At 46.1% G+C, this 27,194-nt stretch overlaps 1 protein-coding gene across 4 annotated transcripts in view; it reads right to left on the bottom strand.

The window, feature by feature from the left end:
* LOC148010678 (uncharacterized) overlaps positions 1-27,194 on the bottom strand; it is a 304,057-nt gene that overhangs the window by 121,002 nt on the left and 155,861 nt on the right. For 2 of the 4 annotated variants that reach the window (XM_087672005.1, XM_087672007.1), the window contains exon 9: positions 16,542-16,649. The exons of 1 other annotated variant lie outside the window; for it this stretch is intronic. In XM_087672005.1, coding sequence (XP_087528131.1) covers positions 16,542-16,649 — 108 coding nt within the window. The remainder of the gene's footprint in view (positions 1-16,541; positions 16,650-27,194) is intronic. One more of the 4 variants, XM_087672006.1, reaches the window with a different exon arrangement.

Raw genomic sequence — 27,194 nt, 5'->3', positions numbered from 1 at the left:
AAGAAGAAGGTAAAAGGCCTCCGCCAGGGTGTGCGAAGGATTGAGCATTGAGTGGGGACCCCCTTTGAAACTAGAGGAATAGGAGCCCCCTTTGAAGTCGCAATAGATGTAGATGCCCCCTCGGAGGGCAAAGAAAGTTCATCCCCCTCTGAGGTAGATAGAGAATCCAAAACTTCATGATCACGGACTTCCAAATGTCTGAGGATAAAGGGAGTGCCGCCAGTCGTGCCGAAGAAGGTATCTGGAGTGGTGAAGAATTCCCAAAGGTGGCCTCTTGAACTTGAGTAGGCGAGGGTGAAGGGTGGGGCTCAAACTGAGCAATGAATGGGCAACAGAGAAGCCGAAGAAGAGGAAGGAGTTGACGAGCAACCACTGCCCCTTGAAGAAGCGGACTGATGAGGAGACGCTATTAAACAATCACTGTCTCTCAATGGGGCGGACTGTAGAATCGCGGGCCGTGGTAAGCCATTGTACGCGAAAATAGGTGAGAGAAGACTGCCGGTGGCATTGCAACGATCTCCAGGAGGTCATAGCGCCAATCAATCCTCCATGGGCTCAAAAGGACTTAGTGCTCATCAGATGCATCTTATTGCCTTGAGCATAGTACTTTGATAGCGGATGCAGAACGATCTCTGTGGCCTAGAAGGGAGAGGTGGCACTAGGAGTGCTTGGTGGAAGATGCATATACCCCAGAGGGGTAGGGAGCAAAGGTTGAAGTTGGAAAGCATCGATGGTGTGTCCCGTGATGCCACAGTAGGAGCACCCAGTAGTGTGGTCATTTGTTGGTAGTAAAGAAGCCTTGGGTACCAGTGTGCCTTGCTGAAGAAGGAAGAGGTCAGCCATGAACCATGAACTGCAATGTCCACCTCAAGGCCTAGAACGCTAGTGGAAGGGCTGGAAGTGAATTGCTAGTGGGAGGAGGATGCAACCAGTAGTAAGAAGGCAACCAGTAGAAAAACGTAGGTGAGGAGAGAGAAAGACTAAAACGCAGGTGAGGAGAGAGAAATACTAAAAACACAGGCTGTAGGAGAGAGAAAGACTAAAAACGTAGGCAAAACCAGTAGTAGTAGTTAGCATGCTAAAGTCAGCTCCGAACAGTGTGTGATAGGCTGAAAACAGGCGCTAGACTATTGTAGATAGAAATGGCCAGCTTAGACCGCAATGTCCTCTATATTTGGGGTGTGGGCAGTAAGCTGAAATACTTGAAATCTGTAAAAATGAGATAGTTTTTTGAATGGAAAGTGATCAGCATAGTCACTCTGCTGTTAACAGCTGCAAACTGCAGGTGGAAGGCTGGAAATAGGTGCCAGGCTATAGATGACAGCAAGGGACAACTGAGATTGCGATGTCCTTCACAAAAGGGGTGTGGGCAGTAACCTGAAAACACCTGAAACCTGTAAAAACGAGATTTTGATGTAGCGGAAGAAGAAGAGAAGTGGATGCTGAACTTGCCACTAGTCTTTGCTCTCACTGGAGTGGAGGATCTTTGCTGCTATTTGAGCAGTTCCAACTCTGATACCACCTCAAAAGATGACGTACCAGCGAGACAGTCAGGTTTGCGGGAAGGAACATGGAGTGAACTCAGCAAACATGGAGAAGAGAAGAGAAGAGAGAAGAAACTCTGATGAATGGAATGATGAAGTTCTCAATCATGGAGTGAATGTGATACAAAGGAACAAGGGTGCTATAGCACAAGGAAGATGATGAAAACAACTACGAACCACGAACCACAATGTCCTCCTAAAGGGGTGTGAGGGCAATGGAGAGGCTGGAGAGAAGAGGTGATGGACTGAATGATTCAGTCGTGAGGAATGAATGAGAGAGTGGCCAATAAATTGGCATTGTTAGTCTAGGATGGTGCCTCTTTTTGGGGCTACAAACCCTAAACGCAAAATGCAGAAACACAAAAATGCAAGCTACGGGTGAAGGGTTTCTCAACACCTGATGCTTGATGAATGATGCCTCACGAATGACGCTTGATACCTGACGAATGATGCCTGATGGAGGACGCCTCTTTGATGCCTGACGAATGACGCCTGACGGATGACGCCTGACGCTTGTACTGACGGATGTATTGACGAATGATGCCTGACACAACTAATGTGGACTTTGGTCTTAGTGGATGTTACTTTCTCTTTGCCTGAATGGATGCTGGTGTGAGGATGTTGACGTGGAGATTGCCCGATTGGACGCTGGCATGAGACCTGTCCTGACGTGTTTGGTGGGAGCTCCGACAGCATTGACGTGAGTGCTGACACGAAGGCATTGCTCTGCACGGGCACGTCTCTGCGTAGAGAGATGGTCACTGACATGTAGAGTCCTGCTTTGCACAAGGAGACTCTGGCTGCCTTGGAAGCTGCAGAGGTATTGGCAGTGGTTTAGGAAGGGTTTGCAGAGTTAATGCAAGCACACTGAGTGGCTGTCCTAAACTGTGAGATGGCAGAGACTACTGACAAAGAAACTAGTGGACAAGAGACTGAACTTGATATACAACCAATCACGCCAACCACAGGAGGCATTGCATTAGAAGGGCGGTACAAGACCCCCACTAAGGACAAAAAGTTCTACTATAGACAAAACAGAAGGAGAGCTCATGAAAATGCCACTCCCACAAGTGTCAGGCGATGGACAAAGATGCAAAGGCTGATTGCAACAAATGGTTTGGATGACATGAAAGCCCTCATAAGAGCTGAGATTGCAGCAATATGTATGCCAATGTTTGACAAGGTGACAAGTGACATGAATGCGATGCATGAAACATGGGGAAAGGAATTAAATGCTAAAATGGATGCAAACCTGAAAGTGTGCATGAGGGTGTGTGGCAACATGTAGCAAAAAGTCATGAATGACATGGATACAAAGCGAAAAGATGTATATGAAAAATTGTAGGAGACATTCAAGGAAGAACTAAGTGATGCTGTAGAAGCAAATAGGAAATCATGCTCTAACGGCTGGGATGATGCAAAATATGGATGCATTGAAAATATGGGACGCTTGGAAAGTAGATATGGATGCATTGAAATCTGATACAAATGCATACATAGCAGCCAAGGACATGGAGATTGCTGAACTCAAAAGGTAGTTAGAGTCATGTAAGAATGAATTAGTGACATACAAGTCAATGATGGATGCACAAGTAGCAATACCAGATGCACCAGAATTAAAGAAAGAGGTGGAAAGTTAAAAAAAAGACGCACAAATGGGTAAATGTGGTAGAGGGAGCTCAAAAGAAAGTAGAAAATGTTAAGCAAACAATGAATGAAAATGCACAATGGATCAAGGTAATCAGAAGAAACAAAGGGGTGCCTTAGAACAAAGTAGAAATGATGAACACAACACTAGAGGAGGAAGCAAAGAGGAAACTCCATGCATTGCTTGTACGTGTGGTGGGGTGGGCTAAAAAAGGAAACCCCCAAGAGGACGCTAAAACACTTTGTGCTAAGATGGGTGCAGACGAGATATGCATTATGGATGCTTGGAGGATAGGTGATCCAAATGACCAAAGAGGTTGGATCCTCATGCTGAAATTTAGGGACATGGATAGCAAAAGGGCCTTCTTATAAAAAAGAAAGGCTTTGAAGGGTGAAAATATTTACCTCGATGAGGATCTCACACTTGCACAGTTAGAGCACAGGAGGGCTTGCATGCCAAAAGTGCTGGAGGCACGTAAAGAAGGCAAGTATGCTGTGTATAGAGATGGTATAGTAATCATAGCGGAACGGAGGTCACAATGACGATACAAGGCCTATGAGACGTTAAAGATGTCCCTTTGGAATTGTAATGGTTCAATGAGACTCGATGCAGGTTATTTTGAGGATACTTTTCGTTGGATAGATATGGCTATGTATATAGAGACACATTAGTGTACAAATTCTAGATTACCAGATGTTGGGGGATACAAATAGGAGAGCATACACAGACCTCAACCCCGTTGACTAGGAGGAACGAGGGGTGGCTATTCTCTATTGTGAGAGCCTCCAAGACATGATTCATGTGGTGGCACGAGATGTGAATACTAGATACATGTGGGTAAGGCTAAGGATAGGGCATGCAAAGGATCTATATGCTGTGGTATGCTACTTCCCACCTGCCTCTTCAACATTTGCTATTGGGGAGGGATCACCATTTGAAGTACTACATGAATGTATTATGAGATATGCAAGTATGGGGGACATACTACTAGTTGGAGACTTTAGTGCTCGAACAGGAAGTGAGCAGTCTACCTTTTATGATACTGAACATGAAATGTTTAAGGAATTGGCATTGGATGAACTAGGGCTTGCTAGGACATCTCAAGATAAGGAGGTGACAGCATATGGATCCCATTTGCTAGCTTTGGGAAGTGCTCACGGATTGGCTATATTCAATGGCCTATTAAGATGGCCGAGAGTGGATGCTTTCACTTGTTGGAACAACAAAAAAGGGGTCAATGTGCTGGACTATGTAATGGGTTCACCAGCGTTAATTCTAGAAATTAAGGATTTTGAGATATTTGATAAGCCGATCGGTATAGCGGCTGACCATGCGATCCTAGAATTTACTCTAGCATATAGTCAGAAACAAGAAACATGCACACAGTCACACACATTCTCGCATTTAGAATTTCTAGAGCAAACGTCGCATATCTATAGTGATGTGGTATGAGATGGCTTAAGTCACCTAGACCAACATGAACCATTGGAAGATGTCACTAGATCCCTAGTGAAAGTTTTACATGCTGTAGCTTCAGAGGCATTACCATGTAAGATGGGCCCTATGGCAATACGCAATTGTACTGCCCCTCAAAATGCTTGGTATGATGATGAGTGCAGATAGACTAGGACCTGCCTACAGAGGGATATTATACTAGGGACATGCACACATCAGCAGGCATGGAATGTCTTTCGTTGTCTTGTGCGGGAAAAAAAGAGAGATTATTTAGCCAAACTAGAGTCAGAGATGTATCAACTCTTTTTGAGCAGAGACAACAAGAGGGCATGGAGGAAATTTCATGGGAGACAACCCCCAATTCAATTGACATCACCTATGGTTTGGCATGAAGGGCACTATACGATGTTCCATCACAAGAGCAAATACCTTGTCCATCAAACTCTAGGCCAACACAGTGTGGTTTCTTTACGGAAAAGATGGTGAGATATGCCATTTGGAGGTTGAAGAATGGGAGAGCACATGATCAAGATGGCCTTCTGGCAGAGCATTTTACACATGCATGTTATGCACTGGCCCCCATCTTGGCAAATCTCTTCAATAGAGCTGTATGTGAGGGGTTTCCAGTAAGTTGGTGTGACCACACAATAGTGCCGATTTTTTAAGAGTGGAGACCCATTGGTGGCTAACAACTACCACACTATTATGATTGGCCATATGCTAGCAAAGATATATGCCTCTATTGTGGAGCATGAGTTGAGTTGGTGGGCTGAAACAAAGAAAATACGGTCTACAGGACAAGCTGGTTTCCGCCACAGATACAATACACTAGACCATATATTCATGCTAAGGGCCTTGATTGAGGAGGGACGATCACGTAGGCAAAAAATCTATTGTTGTTTTGTGGACCTCCGCAAAGCCTTTGATACTGTGCCACGTGTAAGACTCATGCAAAAGTTGCGAGCCATTGGGGTTCCAAAGGATATACAGTGGTGTATTTATGCATTGTATGAAATTGTGACAGGGAGAGTACGAGTGCTTGGAGGTACAACAGACTCAGTCTCTAGCATGGTGGGGGTAAAGCAAGGTTGTCCCCTCTCTCCTTTGCTGTTTGGACTGTACATTGACGAGATTTCTGATTACATGCAGAGAAAGGGGTGGTATGGGAGCCAGCCTTGCTATGGTACTGATACCAATTTTGTTATATGCTGATGATATGGTGCTTATCTCAAATTTACGAGAGGGACTACAGCGGCATCTGGATGCATTGCATGTGTTCTGTGAAGATAAAGGTCTCAAGGTTAATCTTGGAAAGACTAAAATTATGGTCTTTAACACCTTAGTAGCTTGGGTGACACACTCAGAGCACCACTTTATGTATGACGGTCAGCCTGTGGAAATGGTTAGACAATATGTATATCTCCGGGTCACTTTCAAGGGGCCACAGTTTTCATGGAAGGAGACTTCAGAGGCTAGGCTTGCACGGGCATATGCAACTTTGGGTACTCTAGAGCGGCAGTGTGCACACATACAGTTTCAAGAGCATTGTACCAAATTGTGGTTTTTTGACACTTTAGTTATGCCCACACTACTCTATGGGGAAGCCATTTGGGGCCCAACTTTATCATACTAGACGGATGCCACTTATGGATTGTGATGGAGGACCAAAAGCACAACATTATGATGGCTGGGAACACATGGAAAGACCGCTAGTCATGATGATAGTAGGTATGGTAAGGGCAAAAGCCTCAATACCACAGGAGATCATCCAGGCAGAATTAGGCATTGCATCCATGGTAGTTGAGGCATTATTCCAAGCAATTACTTTCCTCCAGAGGATATGGCAGCTCCCTAAAGACCGATATCCTAGACTAACGTTGGAGTCTTCAAGAGAGCTTGCAACAGAGGGAGATAGACAGTGTTGGCATGCACATATGAGCATGTGGCTGAATTTACATGGCATGAGTATAGATAGACTACGACCATTTGATTACAGCCTCGACTACCCTACTTTGAGCCTTAGTTGTGGAGAGCTGAATAGTATGGTCAAGGCAGACATCACTAAAGTGGAGATAGAAAGGACTTGGTCCAAGCCCCCTTTCCCATTAGGCACGAAAACAACACAATACCAATGTCAGCTCTTGTAGCTTTCTCATGATGGTTTCATAGTGAGACCAAGATACATGGATGCTCAACTTTCCCAAGGACTCCAAGTTGCTATTGGTTAGATCCGCACCTCATCGCATCAGTTGATGATTGAGACAGGTCGACGGAGACATATTGCAGCCAATGAGAGGATGTGCCAACTTTGTGGATGGGAGCCAGAGACGGAGGAGCACTACAATTGTAGATGTATTGTATACTATGATATCCAAGGCCACTATCATTGCCTCTTTAAGGAGGGCTTTGGACCACTAAGATGGGTGATGGACTTTGAGGACCAAAGATGTTTGGGCCTTTTCTTGTTGGAGCTCCAATGACGCAGAGCATTATTGTCACGGGATAGGAGGCGACCCCAACATCATCCACCCCTCCAAAGAGTAGTTACAGACTACTTTAGCGTAGCTGAATCCCCAGCCATGACCACCCCAGAGACTACATCTCTTACTGATAGGTGTTGCCGAGATACAGCATCAAGAGTCATCACAGTTGACAAACCTACAATGCTACGCAGAGCACAACGCCCTAGAGTACCTAGTCGGCAACATAGGTGTGCCCATATGCGCCACATTCGCATCTGGATTGCTCCTTACAGAGGGAGATTGGCACGGTGACTCAGTTGGAGGTAGCTTGCAAAGTCTTGGTGGATTCCATAGACTGAGGGGGAGATGCCCTACACTCTTGATCTTTTTAAACTCAGTTTTTTTTTCAACTTTTTCGGTTTCCATACTTCTCATTCCAATATACCATGTAAACTTACACATAAATTTTATATCTTCTTATTTGATGAAAGATGATTATACCAATTGTATTGATTATGATCTCATAGGCCACTCTGGCCTTTTAGAGACGTTAATAGATCTTTCTTTCTTTCTTTCTTGTCTCTCTCTCTCTTTTTTCGTAAAAGGTAATTGTATTAATTACGAAAAAAATACAAGATTACTTGATTACAAGATACATGACGACAATCCAAGCCATCATGTGAAGAGGTTCTAAGTACTACAAGTTACAATGTCATGGCAAGGATGCGGAGGAAATTGCCATATGCCAGGGACGGAAGTCCTCCGTAGAGAGCAAATCAGAACGATGGAGAAGAGCTAACTGCCAATACAAGAGGCCCTTAAGCCTCACAATATGCCGCTGAACATTATAGGCGGAGTCAAACAGAAAAGCATTCCGAATGGTCCAGTTATGCCAACAGCCCCAGTATCGAAGAAAGTGATACATGAGCTTCATATGTGGCTGTGCGGGAGTAGGGTATTTGGGCTGGCCAAAAACCCAATCAAAGGGGCGCAGGGTGATACCAACCACCCCTCGCCAAACAGCCGACAAAAATAACCAGACTTTCTTAGCGACGGGGCAAGAAATAAATCGGTGGCGGGCGGATTCCATAGTAGTGGTGCAAAAGAAACAGATGCCATTGGAGATTCGTCGCTTGGAAAGAGCCGAAGCAAGCGGAAGACCCCCAATCATCACTCTCCAAAGAAAGACTTTATATTTAAAGGGTGTCTTGTTCAACCAGCCCTCCATCATAGTTGCCCTCCACCATGACCGGGATTTACGCAATCCCCATAAAGCATTCACTTTAGTAACTAGCCATTGATGATCTTTAATCAGAAGATGATACACTTGGTTAGCAGAAGCTTTGCTCAAATTCAGCCGGCCTTGTAGGTCCCAATCCTGCCAGGGATGATCCGAAGCAAGAGCAGGAAAGGGTTGTCCGCTCTGGAGCACCGTCAAAAGCTGTTCCCATAAAGGCCTATATCCACGAGGGATCCTGAAAAGCCTCCTAGCTGTACGAAACGATATAAGCACATTGCGACTGGCAAGGGTGGCATCCGCAACCGAAGACAAGCCCAGACGTGCCATCCGGTTGAATTGTGGTCTAAGCTCATGTTTACCTTCCCACGAAAGTAAACGTGAGACTGCCAGTAATTCCAATTGAAAAGAGTTAGTAGCCAAGCGATCCTCCGTTGGATGCCACTGAGCCTTTTGAAGGACGTGTTTCCAGGAACATACCAAATGAGTAAGCAGCGATGAAGAAGAACTGGAGAACCGCGAATCAGCATTAAGAACATGCCACCAAGAACTCCGGAGTTGGGTATTGCCATGCAGAAGCCCATGGCCCTCAAGGAAATAACGGGCTATAGCGACCCACGGATGATGATCCGAGCACATGGCGCGGAAAAGAGACCAACGAAGTGCCTGCATGTGAGTTTGGGCATCTAAAATAGCTCCGCCACCCATGCGTTTGGGGGTGCACGCATGCGACCACGAGATCCAGGAAATACCTGCATGCAATGGGTCCTTCTTCCATAGCATGAAGCGAATAGACTGAGTAAGAGCATTCAGAGTCGTAGTAGTCCAGGGCAACAATGGCAAGAAATATGTGAGCATTGGCAACATAATTATCTGGGCTACTTTGAGGCGAACATGGAAGGGCCAGGCCTGAGACTTCCAATACATAAACTTAGCCACCATTTTCTGAGAAATCCACTGCAGAAGCTGCTTTGGGGGGACATCAACACCCAAAGGGTATCCAAGATGCCTGACAATGGAGCCACGAGGAACAACCAGACCCTGCCAGTCCAAGGACTGCAAATCCGACTCCGTGCAGCTTAGAATGGCTGATTTGAGCGCATTGATACGAAGGCCTGACGCCTGACCAAAGAGACCCCAAACATCCAATGCTTTTCGAAGGTTATCCTTGTCCGCATGCAAAATCATAAAGGTATCATCCGCCAGGGATTGGCTAATGAAGTGCTGTCCTGTAGGAAGCGACAATCCGGCCAATTGAGAAGAGGCGGCCATATGGGATAACATGGAAAGAACTGGATGTGTCGCAAGGGCAAAGAATAAAGGGCTCAAAGGGCACCCCTGTCTGACAGAACGGGCAAGTACAAATGGCTCAGTAACACCTCCGTTTAGCATGACTCGCGAAGACACCGCAGCACTAATGGTGTAGATCAGACGAGACATCCGAGCACCAAAGCCCATAGCAGACATAAGGTCAGCAACGAAAGACCAGTCCAGATAGTCAAAAGCCTTTTCCAGGTCCAGTTGAATCAGTACTACCTCCTGATTAGAATGCCTGGCATAATCAATGGCCAATTGGGCATTCAAAACATTGTGTAGAATATTTCGGCCCTTAATGAAACCATACTGGAGAGGGTGCACAAGGGCAGGGAGATGCTTATGGAGACGATTCGCCATTACTTTGGAAAAGACTTTGTAGATTGAATCCATCAAAGAAATTGGGCGCCACTGTGTCAACTTAGATGGCGAAGGAACTTTTGGAAGCAGTTTAATAAGTCCTTGTTTCCATGAGGGAGGCATGATCCCCGTTTCCCACACCTGCTGAAACAAAGCCTGCAATGGTTTCGCCAGTTGGGTAGCGAAAGCTTCAAAGAACTCATTGGTGAGACCATCCCAACCCGGACTTTTATCTTTGGGCAAGTGTAACAAGACGTCCATAACCTCTGCCTCACCAATATCCGACTCCATAGTAGCTTGCATGTCCTGCGGAAGCTGATTGCGGACCAGGTCATAAAAAACCGAACGGGCCTGAGTAATTTGGGCTGAAGGTGGAGAAGCGGAACCGAGAAGGTCACGGAAATAATTCCTGCACATATGCACAATAGTCTGTGGATCCAGGATAAGGTGGCCTTGTGCATCCTCGAGTCTGGTCATATTCTCTCGAGCAGGAGAGGCATGGAGAGCTCGAAAGAAAACTTATGGGTATGACATGCACTATCTTGCAAAGTCTCTGTCAGATATTGCAATTTGGCTTGTTGATACGATTTTAACTGGAATTATTTAATAAGATCGGCCACCCGCATGGCCAGTGCAAGCAGAAATGCATCATCCGGAGTGTCCACCAGCAGGGAGCGAACCAAAACCAGCAGGTCCTTCGCTGCCTGTCGACGGCGCTGACAAAGAGAGGCATGATAGATCCCATATTGCCGAGCAACCCGCTGCACATTAGAGAGCAATCTTTCAAATGACGCAGTGCCCTGAGAGGAAAAGTCCAAGAAGAATCTGTCAAGCAATTGCTGCATATAGCCCTGAAAAATTGCATGCTTCAAGTAGGACGAGTTGAAACGCAAAGGGAGTCTCTCCAGAAATTGCTTGAAAGGGGCAATGGGTTGTGCAAGCAACTCGAACTGCAGAGGGAAATGTCCGACAAGGCATATTGCTGCAACACTTTTATTTCGAGCATCTCAGGCAGAAAATCATCATTCTGCATGATATATATACGGTCCAACCGCGACCATGTTGTTGCATACTGGGCCGAATGGAAAGTAAAGCTTGTAGAAGACGGGTGTAGCCAGGACCAGAGATCTTGGTTAAGAACAGCAAGAGCCAATTCATGCCACATACGACTTTCCGGCGCATCCATAACCGAGTGCTCCGATGTAGACTGGGAAGAATCAACACACATATTGAAATCCCCCATGAAGAAGCCCCGTCTGCCAAGTGACAAGGAAGTCTGCAAAGTTTGCCAAAGCTCCCGGCGAGATAACGAATCATTCGGAGCATAGAGGCCAAGTAACCATAAGATTTCCCCTTCGAATAAATTTCAACCACCAAAAAGCGGCCATGAACATCATTTTTAATAAGAACAGGCTGATATTTGGCATGTACAATCATGAGCATACCCGAATAATGCATGGCCTGTGTTCCTGCATAGAACAAACGAAAGCCATGGCAATCCACAACTTTTCCGGCGTCACCGTGACTCTTGTGCTCAACAGCGCATAGGACCTCCCACTGATTCTCATACAATGCAGTCCACATGGCATATTGCTTGTGTCGAGAACAAATTCCTCGCACATTCCACGTGGCTATTTTCATGTGTATGCAAAACACAATCAGGTACGAGGCACAGCTTGCCTCGATTTGACTTTGTCGGCGAGAATGTCCAGGACTCCCTCATCCAAGAAATCTGCCAACACCGCAAAAGAGTTCTGAGGACCAGATTTGGAAGTAGACGGTATATCTGCTTGCTTGGAGTTGGAACGTGGGTAACGACGGTCTCACGGGGTAATGACGTTGCCTCTGGTATCAAAAGCCAGCTTTGCAGGTGGACCCTTTAGACGATCTGAATACATTTTCCTGGTGGGCTGAGGACGGGGGGCTGAGGAAACCATAGCAGGAGCAGAGTGCTCGGAAGACAACAGTTTCTTCTTGCGCATATATGTACGCATGGAATCTTGTGAGGTAGTAGGCACAGTACTCTCCATGCCAGCAACAATCCTGTTGCCTTTTTTGGCATGTACGTCAATCCAATCAGTGGCACGGGAATCCAGACCCGAAACCTGTTGTTTACCTTTGGCCAGAACTTGGGGCAGGGGGATAGTATCCAGCAACGGAGCATCACACACCATCTCCTCCATGGGCGGAGCAACAGGGCCCGCATTTGAAATGTGTTGCTGCTCTGGGCATTCGGCCATAAAGTGCCCCAACTGTCCACAGGAAAAGCAATGGCCTGCAAAATTGCCCCATTTCAAACGAAAGTGTAACGGATGCATGCCAGAGCAATTGAGGCGTAACCAAGCAGGCCTTTTCCTTGCAGTATCCCATAACATGCACAAGCGGTTACGATTCACAGCCCTGAGACTGGGAGGGACCAGAACCGTGCCCACAGCGGCCATAGCATCCTTCAATAGCGGCCAATAAACAGCCGGACAATTTTCCACTTCTACCCACACAGGGCATTCATGTTGCAGGAGGCGCTGAAAATCTGCCATCGGGCGCCATGGAACCATATGAACCAACCGACGATCAAAAAACAAAGGCAGTTTAGACAGGAGAGCAGCACGGTGCGTCTCAGTTTTCAAGAGGACCTCAAAAAAACCTCGGGACCCAACAAAAATCTCTTCAACACATTCCCCTTGGAGCAGACTCTGCAGCCATTGGCGAATACGGGAAAGCAGCGGGATGCGACCAGTGAAGAAGAGTATCACAGCGCGATCATAAAACACCGAAAAGGAGCGTAGGACAGTTTTTGGGTCGACGGTAGCTTCCAGAACATCGTCTGGTGCAGAGTCAGAGAAGGCTTCCTGATTATGTTGAACATATTCGCCAAGCAGAGTGTTAGCAAATTCCAGCAGATGCTCCCAGTCCACCTCCTGAGAGTCCACAGAATCCGAAGCAACCTGCGCATAGGAACGATCCTGAATAACACCTATCTCTTCCGAGGTATGCTTGGTACGTTTACCCGCAGGCTGGATGTCAGGACCCAGGGGCATCTCTTCAGTGCACGGAACCATATCCTCCGGTTCCTCAGCATCAGAATCCGGGCCAAGTGCTCCCACCGTTTGGTCGATGAAATCCAGATCCAAACCAGCCATCTTGTATGACGAGCTGATCTCGAAGGAGGACTGACGCACAGTGCAGATCACTGTCGGCTGAGGTAGGAATCTGCACCCCTGTAAGCTGGTTTCGCACACGGCGGAGGACGACCCTCAGGACGTCACACGGACAGGTTGCAGGCGTTAAAAGTCTGGGGCGACCACCACGGTGGCTGATTGGCGAGGGCAGCGTCTCTCTCTCTCTCTCTCTCTCTCTCTCGCTCTCTCAGGCAAAACAGGAAATGCACTGGAGAAGCAGCTTCAGTCGTAGCCTGTCCCAATAACGCGAGTGACAGGGCACAACCCTGACAGTGCACGTGCAAGAGGGCGAACCACAGGAGGGGCAGAGGACGGCAGGGCTGGACAGTCGACGCGAACCAAGGCAGGCGAGGCGATGTTCAACAGGGCCCAGGTCCGACGGCAGGACTGGAGAGGCAGCAGCGGCGCAGGGTAGGAATCAGGCGTGGGAAGAAACCCTAACGCATAGGGCGGACGGGCGCAAACCAGGCGCAGAGCCCGCAGGTCAAGCGTGCGACAGCGGAACGGGGCAGACGACTGATGACAAGTCGCCCGACGGGCCAGACGGGCGCAGGAAGAGTTGGAGTGCGAAACGACGAAGAGTGACGGGCAGGGCCGACAGGTCAGACGACCGTCGGCAGGGCGGCATGAGCAGGCGGCGCCATCGCGATCCCTCTCCCCGCCATCGCTAATGGATTCTATCTTTCTCTCTCTCTCTCTCTCTCTCTCTCTCTCTCTCTCTCTCCAAGCACCTAATTCATGCTAGGGACTTGGTGGTAGTGTTCCTGGCTTACATGTTTTACAGAGCCATGTGTGAAGGTGTCCCAAAGAGCTAAAGCACAAGCACTATTGTACCTACCCTCAAGTTAGGGTATCCTACTCTATCTAGTAGCTATTGAAATATTGTGATGGGACATACATTGGCTAAGTTATATGCATCCATTCTTGAGTAGGAGTCAAGCAGGTGGGAAGAGATAGGGGGTCTCAAAGCACACGGATAGACTGACTTTAGGAGAGGTTTCTCGACATTCAAAGTGATCATTGAGCAAGGTAGAGCTCATGGACAATGGATGTACTATTTTTTTGTGGATTTCCGCAAAAGCCCTTGACACAATAATGAGAGACGAGTTGATACATAGACTACATGCTATGGGAGTGCCTAAGGAGCTTAGTTGGGGAATTCTAGCACTATATGAGAGGGTTGGTGGTGGCGGAGTGTGGACTCCTGAGGGCCTTTCAGCACCTCTTCACTCCACCATTGGGGTCAGGGATGCCCCCTCTCTCCAATACTATTTAGCCCATAAATTGATGTGATAACTAATTACATATCTTAGGGAGGAGGTAGAGGAGTCCCACTAGATGGACCTTGGATACCTCTCCTATTATATGTAGATGACATTGTATTGATAGCTGATTCTCCATAGGGACTATAGAGACATTTGGATGCGCTACACTCTTATGCATTAGAGATGAGCTCTTAGTGAACCTCGGTAAAACCCACGTGATGGTGTTCAACTCTACACCACAGTGAGTTAGGAGATCAACACCTAAACTCACATATGAGCAATAGGAGTTGGAGTATGTGGAATCCTATACATATCTGGGAGTATTATTTACAAGTCCCACTTTCTTTATGAGAGAAGCAGCAAACACTTGATTGTGCACAATAGTAGTGGTTTGGGGAGGATGTGCTCATAGGTGCAGTTTTAGGAATCCCGCATGGCTCGTTGATACATTGGTCACGTTCATATTACTCTATGGAGTACAAGTATGGGGGCCAAGTCTTGATCACCATAGTCAATTAGGTTACACTTACGATGGATGGGGGTTGAGACACTCACAGCCTCAATCATCTACACATACATGTTGGATATTGATTGATTGAGCCGTAAGGCTTGGCTGATCCACATATCTTGAACCCTGACACAAGTGACGGCCGCACTTTCATAGGTAGATACAAGAGATTATTGCTCAAGCTAGAGTAGGCTAGACCCTCTACACCTCCATGAGATTGTATCAACTAGAGCTTGTTGTTTGTTAGCTATAGTTCTTACTTATAGCTTTTAGCTTTCTGATACTATTTGTTTATTACATTTTTCATTTATTGTTCTTTTTAAATAATTGTATTGCCAAGACCATGATAAACATAAAGGGTGGGAAACATAGCTAGAGCTTTTATTTTTACAATAGAGGAGGCTAGTAGACTTATCAGAGAACTTATGATAGAGAATTTAGAGGTTAGTAGACTTATGAGAGACGATTTAGATCAACATAAGTTTCCCTTGTCAAAGGTGGACTTTGTAGAGATTACAATGGGATCAAGGGGAGTGGATATGGCAGAGGAATCCTTTTGCTCAATAGACCTTGCAACATCTGAATTTTACCTAAACAATTATGTTGGGGTGGAAGATTCACATGACAGGATTAGCCTTGCCAGCTGCTACCTAACACGGGCATAGATATGGCATTTCTTCACTCTTCGCATCTACTTTTGAAGGAGATCAAGTAACAGTTTAGATCTCACTCTTCGTGTGGTTAGTAGCTTGGCAATTGAAACATGACTATTTAATGGAACATTTCCAATAGCTTGCTGCATGTGAGATCCACTAGAGATATACATGCACTACTTATGAGATTGTACTAGGGCATAGGAGATGTGGAGGAGAGCCCCAAGGATATTCTTCAATGATACAGCTGAGACAATGATAATAATGACACAGGGGATAGCAGTTTGGTTCATGAGGACAAATGTCCCTTGTTATTTGTGGACAGTTCTTGAGCATGATTCCCATGCCAAACTTCTCACGAACAAACTACACTCCAGGAAATTGTCACAAACAGGAGTTGGTTGTTACTACTATCACTTTGTCCATTTGGCCAAAGAGATATAGTAATGCCATTGATCTACATGACACACCGTGTTTTTCGGGAAATGATTGAGAAGAAAGGATGTATAGAGGTAGGGAGAGCTGGAGGAATAATTGTGGGGACTGATGGGTGGAGTCTAGGCACAATTTGACGAGTACATATCAGGGAGCAAGGAGGGGTGGGACAGAATAGGGGTGGAGTGGCAAATTGAAGATGGAAAAAGAGGCCTTGAGGGATGGGGCTGCAGGCAGGGAAGAAGAAGAAAAAGATAGCAGGACTGATGGAGAAGATGAGATTAGGGCTTAAGTAGGAGGAGCTTGGGAGGGAGACACAAGGAAGCGGACAGCCTTCGTAGGCATGGCATGAAGCAAAACCAACAGCATGTTATCCCATCTCACAATCTTTGAGCTTTTTGTAAGTGCTCAAATATGCATAAAGAGATCTTGCATTAATAAACTACCTAAATAATTAGCAGCTTTCATTCAGTGTACATACAGGATTTTGAATATATCTTTGAAGATTGTCTAGCTGCTGCTGCACATCCTTCAACTTTTCGTTGCTTTCCTTAAGAGCGATTTGTAAGGAAGTTACCTGGGCATTCATCTATATTGTTTATAAAATTTTAGTAGTTTATCAAGGGTTCATATATTGTGAACTACATTCATGTGAATGTGTATTGAAAGGACATAATCATTCACAACAATTTCAAAAATGACATCAATACAATCAACAATGACAGAGGTGTATGACAATGAATTCCTATGACCCAAAAAAGTGACAAATATGATACAATGTGGATTGAGTTGAGAATATGGGAAAGAAAGAAAGAAAGTTATATTAACGTCTACAAAAGGCCAAATTGGCCTATAAGACCAAAATGTTACATTTGAAAAGTCAAGGAATTTTCCAAGTCCCAAAATAGATGTCATCTAATGCTACGACTAACTAAATGGAAAATAAATAGTAAGCAATACATAGCTTATGAGTACAAAATGATATCTAAGACAGATACAATGTGGAATTGCTGAGGAGGCACTCTCATCCCAAGATATCTCAAATGGGTCTATCTAGCATAGAGAAGTTGGAGCAATGAGCTAGGTTCCCCCAATGGCACTGAAGTATCTTCTACATCTGCAGATAGTGTCTCCTATGGGGGCATGGACCAGTTGGGCCTGGGCGACCAGCTTTGCATCTTTTTGTGGCTGTGTCTAGTGTGGTCCCCCGTGGTGGGGCCGCCAGCTGCTCTAGTAGGGGCTCTGTGGTGGAGGGAGTAGTCAATGCTCTGTAGAACTCAGTGAGTGTGCGCTGGTGTGTGGTTCTGTGTCTCTACTCCTAGGTCTGTAAGAGGTGCTCTCTGTGGCGGCATAGCTCCAGTAAGAAGAGCTTGAGACATCTTTGATCCGAGAAATCCATCATCCTGGATTGTCACATGGTCTAAGGAAGGGATCCTTCCACACCCACTCTCACAGATCCCACATAAAGTCTCTGCAAAGGCCTCCTCTTGTATGCTCGATATCTCCATCCATCTACAAGACAAGTGGCTAGGTCTGGGTCTATGTGCCACTTCCTCTCAAAGTGTGCCACTACTCTGATCCTTTGCTTGGAGCCACCACTGAGCGCTAAAAGGTCATTACTCCATGGAAGCGTAGATACCCGCATAGTAGCATAGTGGATGCGGATCATCCCTCAGCTTCAAAAGCACATGGTAATGGGACAAATGCCCTCACTGTGTTGGTAGATTTTCTGGATGAAGATGTTCTTGCTGTTTTGGCAAATAAAGCTAGAGCAAGGTAGCTCCAACCCCACCCTTGATCTCCCATCTCATCATGAAAATCGCTACATGGAATATTTGAGCTACTTGCTCCATGGAAAGTAGTGTGCTATGTGGAAAACCTTGCATTCTAATGCCTGGGATGTTGTGTGTGTAACGGAGCACAAGAGTCACAAAGAAGCAGAGAAAATCCTACACTATCATGGCTTCAAGCTTTTCTATACTGGTACGTCAATAGGAACCCATGCTAGCATGTTACTAATTGTCAAAGTGAAATTTTAACCAGTAGAGATCAAGAGAGATATATCAGATAGATTCATAGTTGCGGAAATTACGCATGAAGGGGAAGTGCTATGGATGGTGGGTCTCTATGCTTGTAATGATGTTCCTAGTCATCACGAGTTATGGCACCGGTTGAGAGCATGCCTCTCCCTTGGAAGGCTTGGATTTATCATGGGAGATTTCAATATGTGTTGAACCATCGCATTTGACTTCCAGACATGGACTCATGGATGGGCTAGAATCCCAAGAGTGGAACGCCTTTGCTTCAATAGTTTTGAAGCACGATATGTGATCTTGCTTATCTCCCTTGGACCATGGCTACACCTTCGCTCTACATTATGCATGATGAATCCTTCTTGCTGGAGGTTTTGGGAATCATGGTTCCTCTCTAATCACTTCCCCATGGTATTTGAGATGCATATGCTTTTGAGAAAGCTCCTATTGCATTTCAACTCCTCTTTCCGCTATATGCAACAGTTGCTACATCAATTTTCATTGGACCTTCCATTCCAAGGGGCAGCTTTGCTCGATTAGTTGATATGCAATGTGCAAACGATCGCTAGTCAATATGGAATACATCATGCTACCCTACGCATGCAACAATTGTGAGCTGCCAACTCCTAGCTCTAACACACTTTACTTTGATGGATTCACCACAAGATCCACTTTTACTTTCCGTCTCTACAAGATTGGCATAGCTTGTTGATACCTTTCAAAAGAGATCATACTAGCAAACCAAACTTGTTGCACTATCAGAGGGATTGCAGGACAAATAATTGTTAGTCACACAAGTTTATCATGGCTTGCATGCTTGTTTTGCTAGGGAAAATGTGGTCTACCTGAGCACCTCCAACAGTGAAATGGTCACAATCCGCAAGCAATTGTACAAATGTGCAGAACCTATTTCATGGACTTGCTTGGATCGTAATCCTTTGTTTCTCATGCAGTCAGTGTGGCTTCTTTATTGTTTTGTGATCTAGTTTAAGATCAAGTTCCATCAGATCTTGCCAACCATTTGGATATGGACATTACACAAGATCAGGACATGGATGTCCTCTTACATTTGCCTAAAGACAAGAGCCCAGGAGAGATGGTATCATCAATGAGTTTTTTGAGACCTATGTCACTCCGCTGCACCTTCGACAACCTTATACCATTAGATTTGGACAATTGGACACATGCTGCCCTCTTGGAAGTAGGGTTTGATCAAATTTATCCCTGAAGTGCCATCCCACTTAGCCATGAAGCATTAGTAACCAATCTCGTTGATGGGATTTATGTATAAGATCTTTACCGAAGTCCTAGCTAATAGATTGCATGAACACCTTCCGGACATTATTCACCCTACCCAATATGGATTTATCAAAGGCGCAATCTTTTGCACATCTAGAATGTCCAAATGAGTATAGACTATACTCGAAACACAAAATAGGGAATGATGATGGTTCAGTTAGACCTTGAAAAACCCTTCGATCATTTGGAATGGTCCTTCTTGGGTCAGTTGATGCAAGGCATGGGTTTTGGTCATGACGATGTCTGGACTTATCAATACTATCAACGAGGTTTCCTCTTCAAGAGTTTTGTTCAATGGTGGTGTCATGACACCCTTGCCCCTTTGTCAATTAGTTAGGTAGGGTTGCCAACTGAGTCCTTTGTTCTTTGCCTTGGCCACTCACCCCATTCTCACAATGCTGTCTTGTCTAGCAGCCAATGGTGAGGTGGTTAGACTCTCCCTCCCGTCATAGGAACAGTTGGTGGGGTAAGCCTTAGTGGACGACACCTTCATGTTTCTCAAGGATGATTCGGATAATATACAAAAAGAAATGGCCACATGGGACTTATTTACCCTTGCCTTGGGACTACACATTAATGCATCTAAATTGGCCCTTATCAATTACATTGATAGTGATCTCTGGGCCTTGGGATGGCAAGGCAAGCTGGTGCTTAAAGGCTCAGTTTTCATGCACTTGTGCTATCCTTTGGGAGTGCACGTTTCACCTTAAGTGCTAATGGATTGGATCTCCTTGAGTATTATGGATAAGTTTGTGTGTTGGAAATCACAAGCTTAGCCTTTTCACTTAAGATTAAAAATAGCACCATGTTTGCACTCCCAAAAGAATGGGAAGTGGAACAGTCCTAAACTTGGAGATACATACAATTGCTTTTTGTTGGTCACTCTCCTAGGCCTTGTGCGAGGGTAGGTAACCTTGGTCTTTGATTGCTAGGTTTGTCCTTTGAGACTCAAGATATTAACCATGGGAACACTAGGATTTTTACCTTCTAGTGGCATGTGGTTAATGCTAAATAGTCTATCCATCTTAAGTCTTCTATACTGTTGAATCATTTGGTCCACTCCTAGAGATCGGTCCTTCTCAAATCTTACTCGCACCTAACTCCAGATTGGGAGGCGCCAAACTCCTTGAGAGTGCAAGTGCCAGCGGTTTCGAAGCTTCTCTCCTCGCAAGGCAAAGTGAAACAATGGCCAATGTTGAATAGGATGGTGTGCTTGGGACTCCTCACTGTTGTTGATACTCTTCTACCTATCAATGGGGTTGTTATGTCCTTCAGATCAGCTTGACGCCACTTTAATGTTTCCTAAGGCTACCACAATTTGTGGCAAAATACCATTGAAAGAGAAAAGGCTAATGCCATCTCCACCTCTTTACGGGCCATGTAGCCTCTTCCCTCTTTGGACTAGGAGCTGCCTTGGCAAGATTGGAAGATTAACAGTCAACTGCTTTTGGATTGTGCTTCAACTAGTTGTTGGGGGTGAAGGCGCCTAAGCCTAACTGCCCGTGTATTCATTACACTGACAATACCTACACACTTGTACACTGTAGGTGGCACGTGCCCATCACTGTTACTTCATTCTTTATTCTTTTAGTGACATTTGAATAAGGGAAGGCCGGTCACATGTTGTGACTATTGGAGTTCTTACATTTTGTGTCTCTTGCTCTTGCTCTCTTGTTCTTCCACCATAGCTTTTGCTTCCGCTCGCGAGCTTTCTCCCTTCAACTCGTATCAGAACATTGGTTCAAGGAGCTTCTTCTTCAGTTTTGATTTAGCCTGTGAATACCTACAGCAGTTCACATTCTTGGCAGCCATTGCTCCTTCCATTTGAGGTAAGCATTGACCTTCATTGCTCCAAGGCTTCAAGGCTTGTTTGTGCCAGACACCCCCCCTCCTGCCTCTCGCCATGTCCTGATGGTACGAGCGGGCCGGTCTCCCAACCAGCCCATTGGATGTGGGGGCGCTAGCCAATCTGTACCCCTTCCCGATCTCTGACCTGGGGATTCCAGATCACCAGTTGACGGTCTATCTCCTCGTGGCAGCCTGGGGGGCTCTGGATTAGGGCCTTACGGAAGCCTTGCCACACATAGAGCAAGCTGCGTAGGAAGAGGGATCTGGGGGGGGACTGATCTAGGCTGCAGTGAAGTTCCATCTCAGTGATGGTCTCCACTCACCGCCAAGCCTTGGTCTACAATCCTAAAGACCCTCCTGCAAAAAGGACCTTCCAAGTCTGCCCTCCTGGTATGAGGCCGCGGACTACTAACTTGCACAAGAGGGCCATACTCTAATACTCTGGGTCTATGATCCCAAGCCCTCCCTCTAACCGATACCGGATGATGGTCGCCCACGCCATCTTGGCCTGGGAATCCCTGGTACCGTCTGGCCCGGACCAAAGGAAGTTCTGCACTAGGTGACGAAGTTGAATTACACAGGATGAGGAGAAGCACTAACACGAGGCGATATACCAGGCCATCGCTAGGAGGACCTGGTTAACCACCAGGGCTCAGCCTGCTAGGGAGAGGGGAGCAGTACTCCAGTAGGTCAGCTTCCTTTGAATAGAGTCGAGGATAGGAAGAAACTCCTGGGTAGAAGTGATGTTGAGTCCCACCTGGAACCCTAGGTAACGGACGGTTTGTCCTCTGCTCACCCATCTAAATCCCAGGTGGACACACCACTCCATGCTAGATTCCGGGTCTGTAAGAAATCCACCCGACTTTCGCTAGTTGATTTTCCCTCCCGTTGCAATATAGAACACCTCAAGAGCCAGTTTCACTCTCTCCAACATTAACTCATCGTCTTCTATGTAGAGTGTTGTATCATATGCATACTTTGAGTCTAACAACTCCGTCTCCTCTCTCACTGGAAGTCGGAGGCCGCATAACCCGCTTACACGTGACCTGAAGAAGTGAAACATCGCCTCTGCAAAGAGTAAGAACAAGTACGGGGCCAGGGGGACAGCCCTACCGGACCGATCTCTCCAGCCGAAACTCCTCCCCTCGCCTACCATCTATGAGAACCCTACTGATAGCTGATCTGTAAAGTGCAGAGGCCCCGCGGATCCATGCCTGGGGGAAGACCAACCTCACCATGGTACCCTCTAGGAAATCCCAATCCACCCTGTCATAGGCTTTCTCGGAGTCCGGGAGTAGTACGGCTAGTCCCTGTCCACTGTGCTGAGCCCAGTCTGTCACCTCAAAGAAGGTGAATACATTGTCCAGGATGCTCCTATCCTGGACAAAGCCTGTCTGTGTGTCATGAATGATGTTTGGAAGCATAGGGCATAGTGGCCTACCAATCATCTTTGCCAGCACCTTATGGCCACTGACAATAAGGTGATCGGTCTCCACTGGGAAAGCTCCAACCGGTCTCCCCCTTTGGGGAGAAGACTAATGAGGCCTGCCAAAAGACTCCCTGGCATCTGTCCTGAAATAAAAATCTCCTGGAAGGCCATTGTTAAGGGGTCCTTCACCACCTCCTAGTAGGTAGTGAAGAAAGCCTTAGAAAGGCCATCCTCTCCCAGGCATTTCCGCCCATCTTGTGTATGGAAAGCCTCCTCTAGTTCGTTCTCTGTGAAGGGGGACTAGGAGGGAGCGTTCAATCTCCTCTCTGACGAGGGACGGGATGTGATCCCAGACCTGCTGTCTACATCGCTGTCCTCTAGCTGAGGCTGACTCTTGTTGGAAAAGGCACTTGTAGTAGTCGGTGGCAATCTCCATCACCTTGTCTAGGCTAGAACGCGTCCTTGTCAGATGGGAGAGGATCGAGGTGCAGCTGAAGTGCAGTAGACAGTGTGAGAGTGAGAGACAGAGTTGAGCACGATACCCAATGCAATAGTACTGAATAGAGTGTCAGCTGAAAGTACAAATGATAACCCTTATACCTTAGGGTTATAAGGGGTTGTTCACACCCGAACACAGTAAGTGCCCGTAAGTGTGCACCACAAGCACATACAAAATAGTACACATAATCTGGGGGAAAAAACCTCTCCTACCGAGAGTAAAAAGTGCCCCAGTGTCCTAGTGATCACCCGCACACTCCCATATGAGCGTAGGCGTAAGTAAGGCGTGTGAGATACCCAACAAACCCCCCTGGAGTGAAGAGTGATCAAGTGTACAAGGATCATCCGCCACCAAAGGGCGTCAAATTCAAAGCATCGCGAAATGCTTCAAATTTGTCTCGTGGAAGAGCTTTGGTGAAGATGTCTGCCACATTGCTGGTGGTAGGACAGTAGACAAGGTTGATATCACCTGCATGTAGCCTCTCTCTGACAAAGTGGTAGTGAATCTCTATGTGTTTCGTGCGAGCATGAAACACAGGGTTCCGTGCCACTGCAATGGCACTCTGACTGTCAGTATATAAAGGAGTAGGCTCCGTAACAGATACATCCAAATCAGCAAGTAAGCGTCTAAGCCATACGCACTCAACTGCAGTAGTGAAGGCTGCCTTGTACTCAGCTTCACATGACGACGTGGCAACAGTGGATTGTTTCTTGCTAACCCAAGAAATGCATGACGAGCCAAGAAAGAAACAATTGCCACTAGTGGAGTGACGAGTATCAAAATCACCAGCCCAATCAGAGTCACTGTAAGCATGTAACTGCAGTGGTCCCCCCTTGGCATAAAGCAATCCAAGAGCTCTAGTACCCTGCAAGTAACGAAACACACGCTTCACAGCTTGCCAATGCGACATACGAGGCTGATGCATGTACCTGCTCAAAACTGAAACGGCAAACTGTATGTCTGGCCGAGTGTGGCATAGATAGATGAGACATCCCACTGCTGGAGCATAAGTATGGATATCAAACAAATCACTGTCATCATGTAATGACAGTTTGAGCCCAGGTTCCATGGGTGTACAAACTGGCTTGCAATCCTGTAAGCCAAACTTCTCAAGAAGTTGCCCAATGTACCTTGACTGACATAATCCAATGCCTCTAGCATCATGTACAAACTGGATGCCCAAGTAATAATGCAAAATACCCAAGTCAGACATGTCAAAAGTTTGCTGTAAATTATTTTTGAATGCTGAAATCTGATCAGCATGTGTTCCAGTGAGCAAAAGGTCATCTACATATAGACACAAAATCAGCATGGATCCCCCTTCTTTATGTACATAAAGGGTAGACTCAGATGGGCTGTTTACAAACCCCTGACTAAGCAAGAAAGCATCTATCTTTGCGTACCAAGCTCGTGGAGCTTGTTTCAAACCATATAGAGCTTTTTTCAGCTTGCATACTAAATTTTCTGAGCCTTCAACTGCAAAACCAATGGGCTGCTGTACATACACTTCTTCCTGAAGTTCCCCATGTAAGAATGCAGTCTTTATATCCAGCTGATGCACTTTCCAACCAAAATGTGCAGCCAAGGCAATCATAGACCGAATGGTCGTCATACGGGAGGTAGGAGCAAAGGTCTCCTCATAGTCAATGCCCTTTTTCTGTGCGTAGCCTTTAGCTACCAGCCGTGCCTTGTACTTATCTATGGATCCATCTGCATTCCTTTTCAATTTGTAGACCCATTTCGTACCAATGGCACGCTTGCCAACTGGCAAAGACACCAAATCCCAAGTATGATTCTTATGAATAGAATCCAATTCAGCTTGCATGGCTGCCATCCAATGCACACTATGTCGTGCATCCTCAAAACATTCAGGCTCCTCATTATCATGAGTACATGCTGCCATAACAAACTCCATGGAATGTGCTGAATCATGCAGTCGAGTTTGCCTTCGAGTACGACCAGCCAAGGGTGTTTCCAAATGACTATCTCTCATAGTCTGCGTGTACCATCTAGGCACCTGTCTTGCTTCCTGACTGTGTACAAGTTCCTGCTGAATTTCAGTTTCAGCAATGTGCTGATTTACTGCATGTTCCATAGGAGCAGCTGGCTGAACATTGGGTTCATTTGCTGAAGTACCAGCTGAATCACCAAATGTGATGGGCAGCAGCCCTTCAAAGACATCACGGGCAGCCTGATATGTATCAAAACCAGCCAAGGATAATTCTGATTTTTCATCAAATACAACATCCCTGCTGACAAAAACCTTCTTGGTCACGGGATCATAGAGTCTGTAGCCTTTGCTTTTGCTGCTATATCCCATAAAGATGCATTTTACAGCCTTGTTGTCCAACTTCTTTCGAAGTACCTGTGGAATATGGGCATATGCAAGACACCCAAAAGTACGGAAGTGGCCAACAGAAGGTTTGCGGTTGTGCCAAGCCTCAAAAGGTGTGACGGTTTTCAAGGCCTTGGTAGGGCATCTGTTCAAAATGTGGCAAGCGCTCATGACGGCTTCCATCCAAAAACTATGAGGCAAACTCTTTGCCTTCAGCATACATCTGGCCATCTCCATGAGTGACCGATTTTTCCTCTCTGCTACCCCATTCTGCTGTGGAGTATATGCAGTAGTGTACTGATGGATAATGCCCTTCTGCTGCAAATAAGAATTCAGCATAGAGGACATGTGTTCCCCCCCTCGGTCCGAACGGAGAGTCTTAATCTTGCAACCAGACTGAGTTTCCACAAGTGCACTGAAAGCCAAAAATGCATCATACACTTCTGACTTCTTTTTCAAGCAGTAGACCCAGCAAAAACGTGTAAAGTCATCAATAAATGTTACAAAATAGTAACAACCACCCAATGACTGTGTCTGCATGGGCCCACAAACATCCGAATGCACAAGCTGCAATCTGGCTGTTGCTCTAAAAGCAACATCACGGGGAAAAGAGAAACGATGCATTTTCCCCAAAATGCAACCCTCGCATAAATGCTCAGGAGGTCTCTCCAAGAGAGGTAATCCATCCAACATCTTAGTACGCTGTAATAGCATCAAGCTGCCATAGTTTACATGCCCCAAACGAGCATGCCATAACTCTGCCTCTAACATAGCAGGAGTAAGAGTGGATGTCAAATATGCAGACTGATCTACCGAAAGAGCATCCAACTCATATAACCCATGACACAGAGAACCTGTCAAGACCAATGTCATGTGTTCCTTGTCACGGACCATGCAACGGTCATCATCAAAGGTGACCTGCAAACCACAACGTGCCATAGAAGAAATGGAAAGCAGATTCTTCTTAATGCCAGGCACATACAAAGCATCCTGTAGGCGGAGAATAGAGCCATCAATGGCTGTAAGCTGAATCTCCCCAATACCACGAACAGGGTATGATGCATTATTAGCACACTGAACAGACTTCCCAACGGGAGGTGCACCAAGAGAAGCAAACAAATCTCTACGAGATGTGATATGCCGTGAAGCACCACTGTCAAAGAACCAAGTGTCAGCATCTTCTGTAGAGCTAAATGCTCTATCAGCCCAAGAGACATCATAACTGCAAGTGTAAAAACAATAGTCCCTGTCTGCAACAAAGGACGCGGACTCACTAGCAGTGGAAGGAGCTGCAGAAACAGACATCCCTGACTCCTTCTTCTCTTTGGCGATGCGCTTCCTGCACTCAGTGATATAGTGGCCAGGCTTCTTGCAGTAATGGCATTTTCCTTTTTTGGCTTGCGTGCCCCCCTGTTTCTGACTTGTCTGTGAAGTGCTACTACTACCAGAACTCTGCGAAGCATTTTTCCCTTGGCTGTTTTTACCCTTCTGCCTTGACATAAAAGCCTGCTCAGAGGCTATACCATCCACACCACTGTTCCGTCTAGTTTGCTCCTCCTCTAGAAGCAAACTGACAAGCTGAATGAAAGTGATGGGCTCTTTCGAAATCCTCATAGTGAGGTTCAAGGCAGTATGAAAAGCCAAGTAAGAGGGAGGCAGTGAATTCAATGTCGTAGAAATCAGCTGCGCAT

This window comes from Lygodium microphyllum, chromosome 29 (assembly GCF_053477565.2).
Source record: "Lygodium microphyllum isolate KBCC chromosome 29, Lygodium_microphyllum_v1.1.10, whole genome shotgun sequence".
NCBI classification, from domain to species: Eukaryota; Viridiplantae; Streptophyta; class Polypodiopsida; order Schizaeales; family Lygodiaceae; genus Lygodium; species Lygodium microphyllum.
Note: the sequence above shows the minus strand (reverse complement) of the source record. Positions and strands in the feature narration are given on the sequence as shown.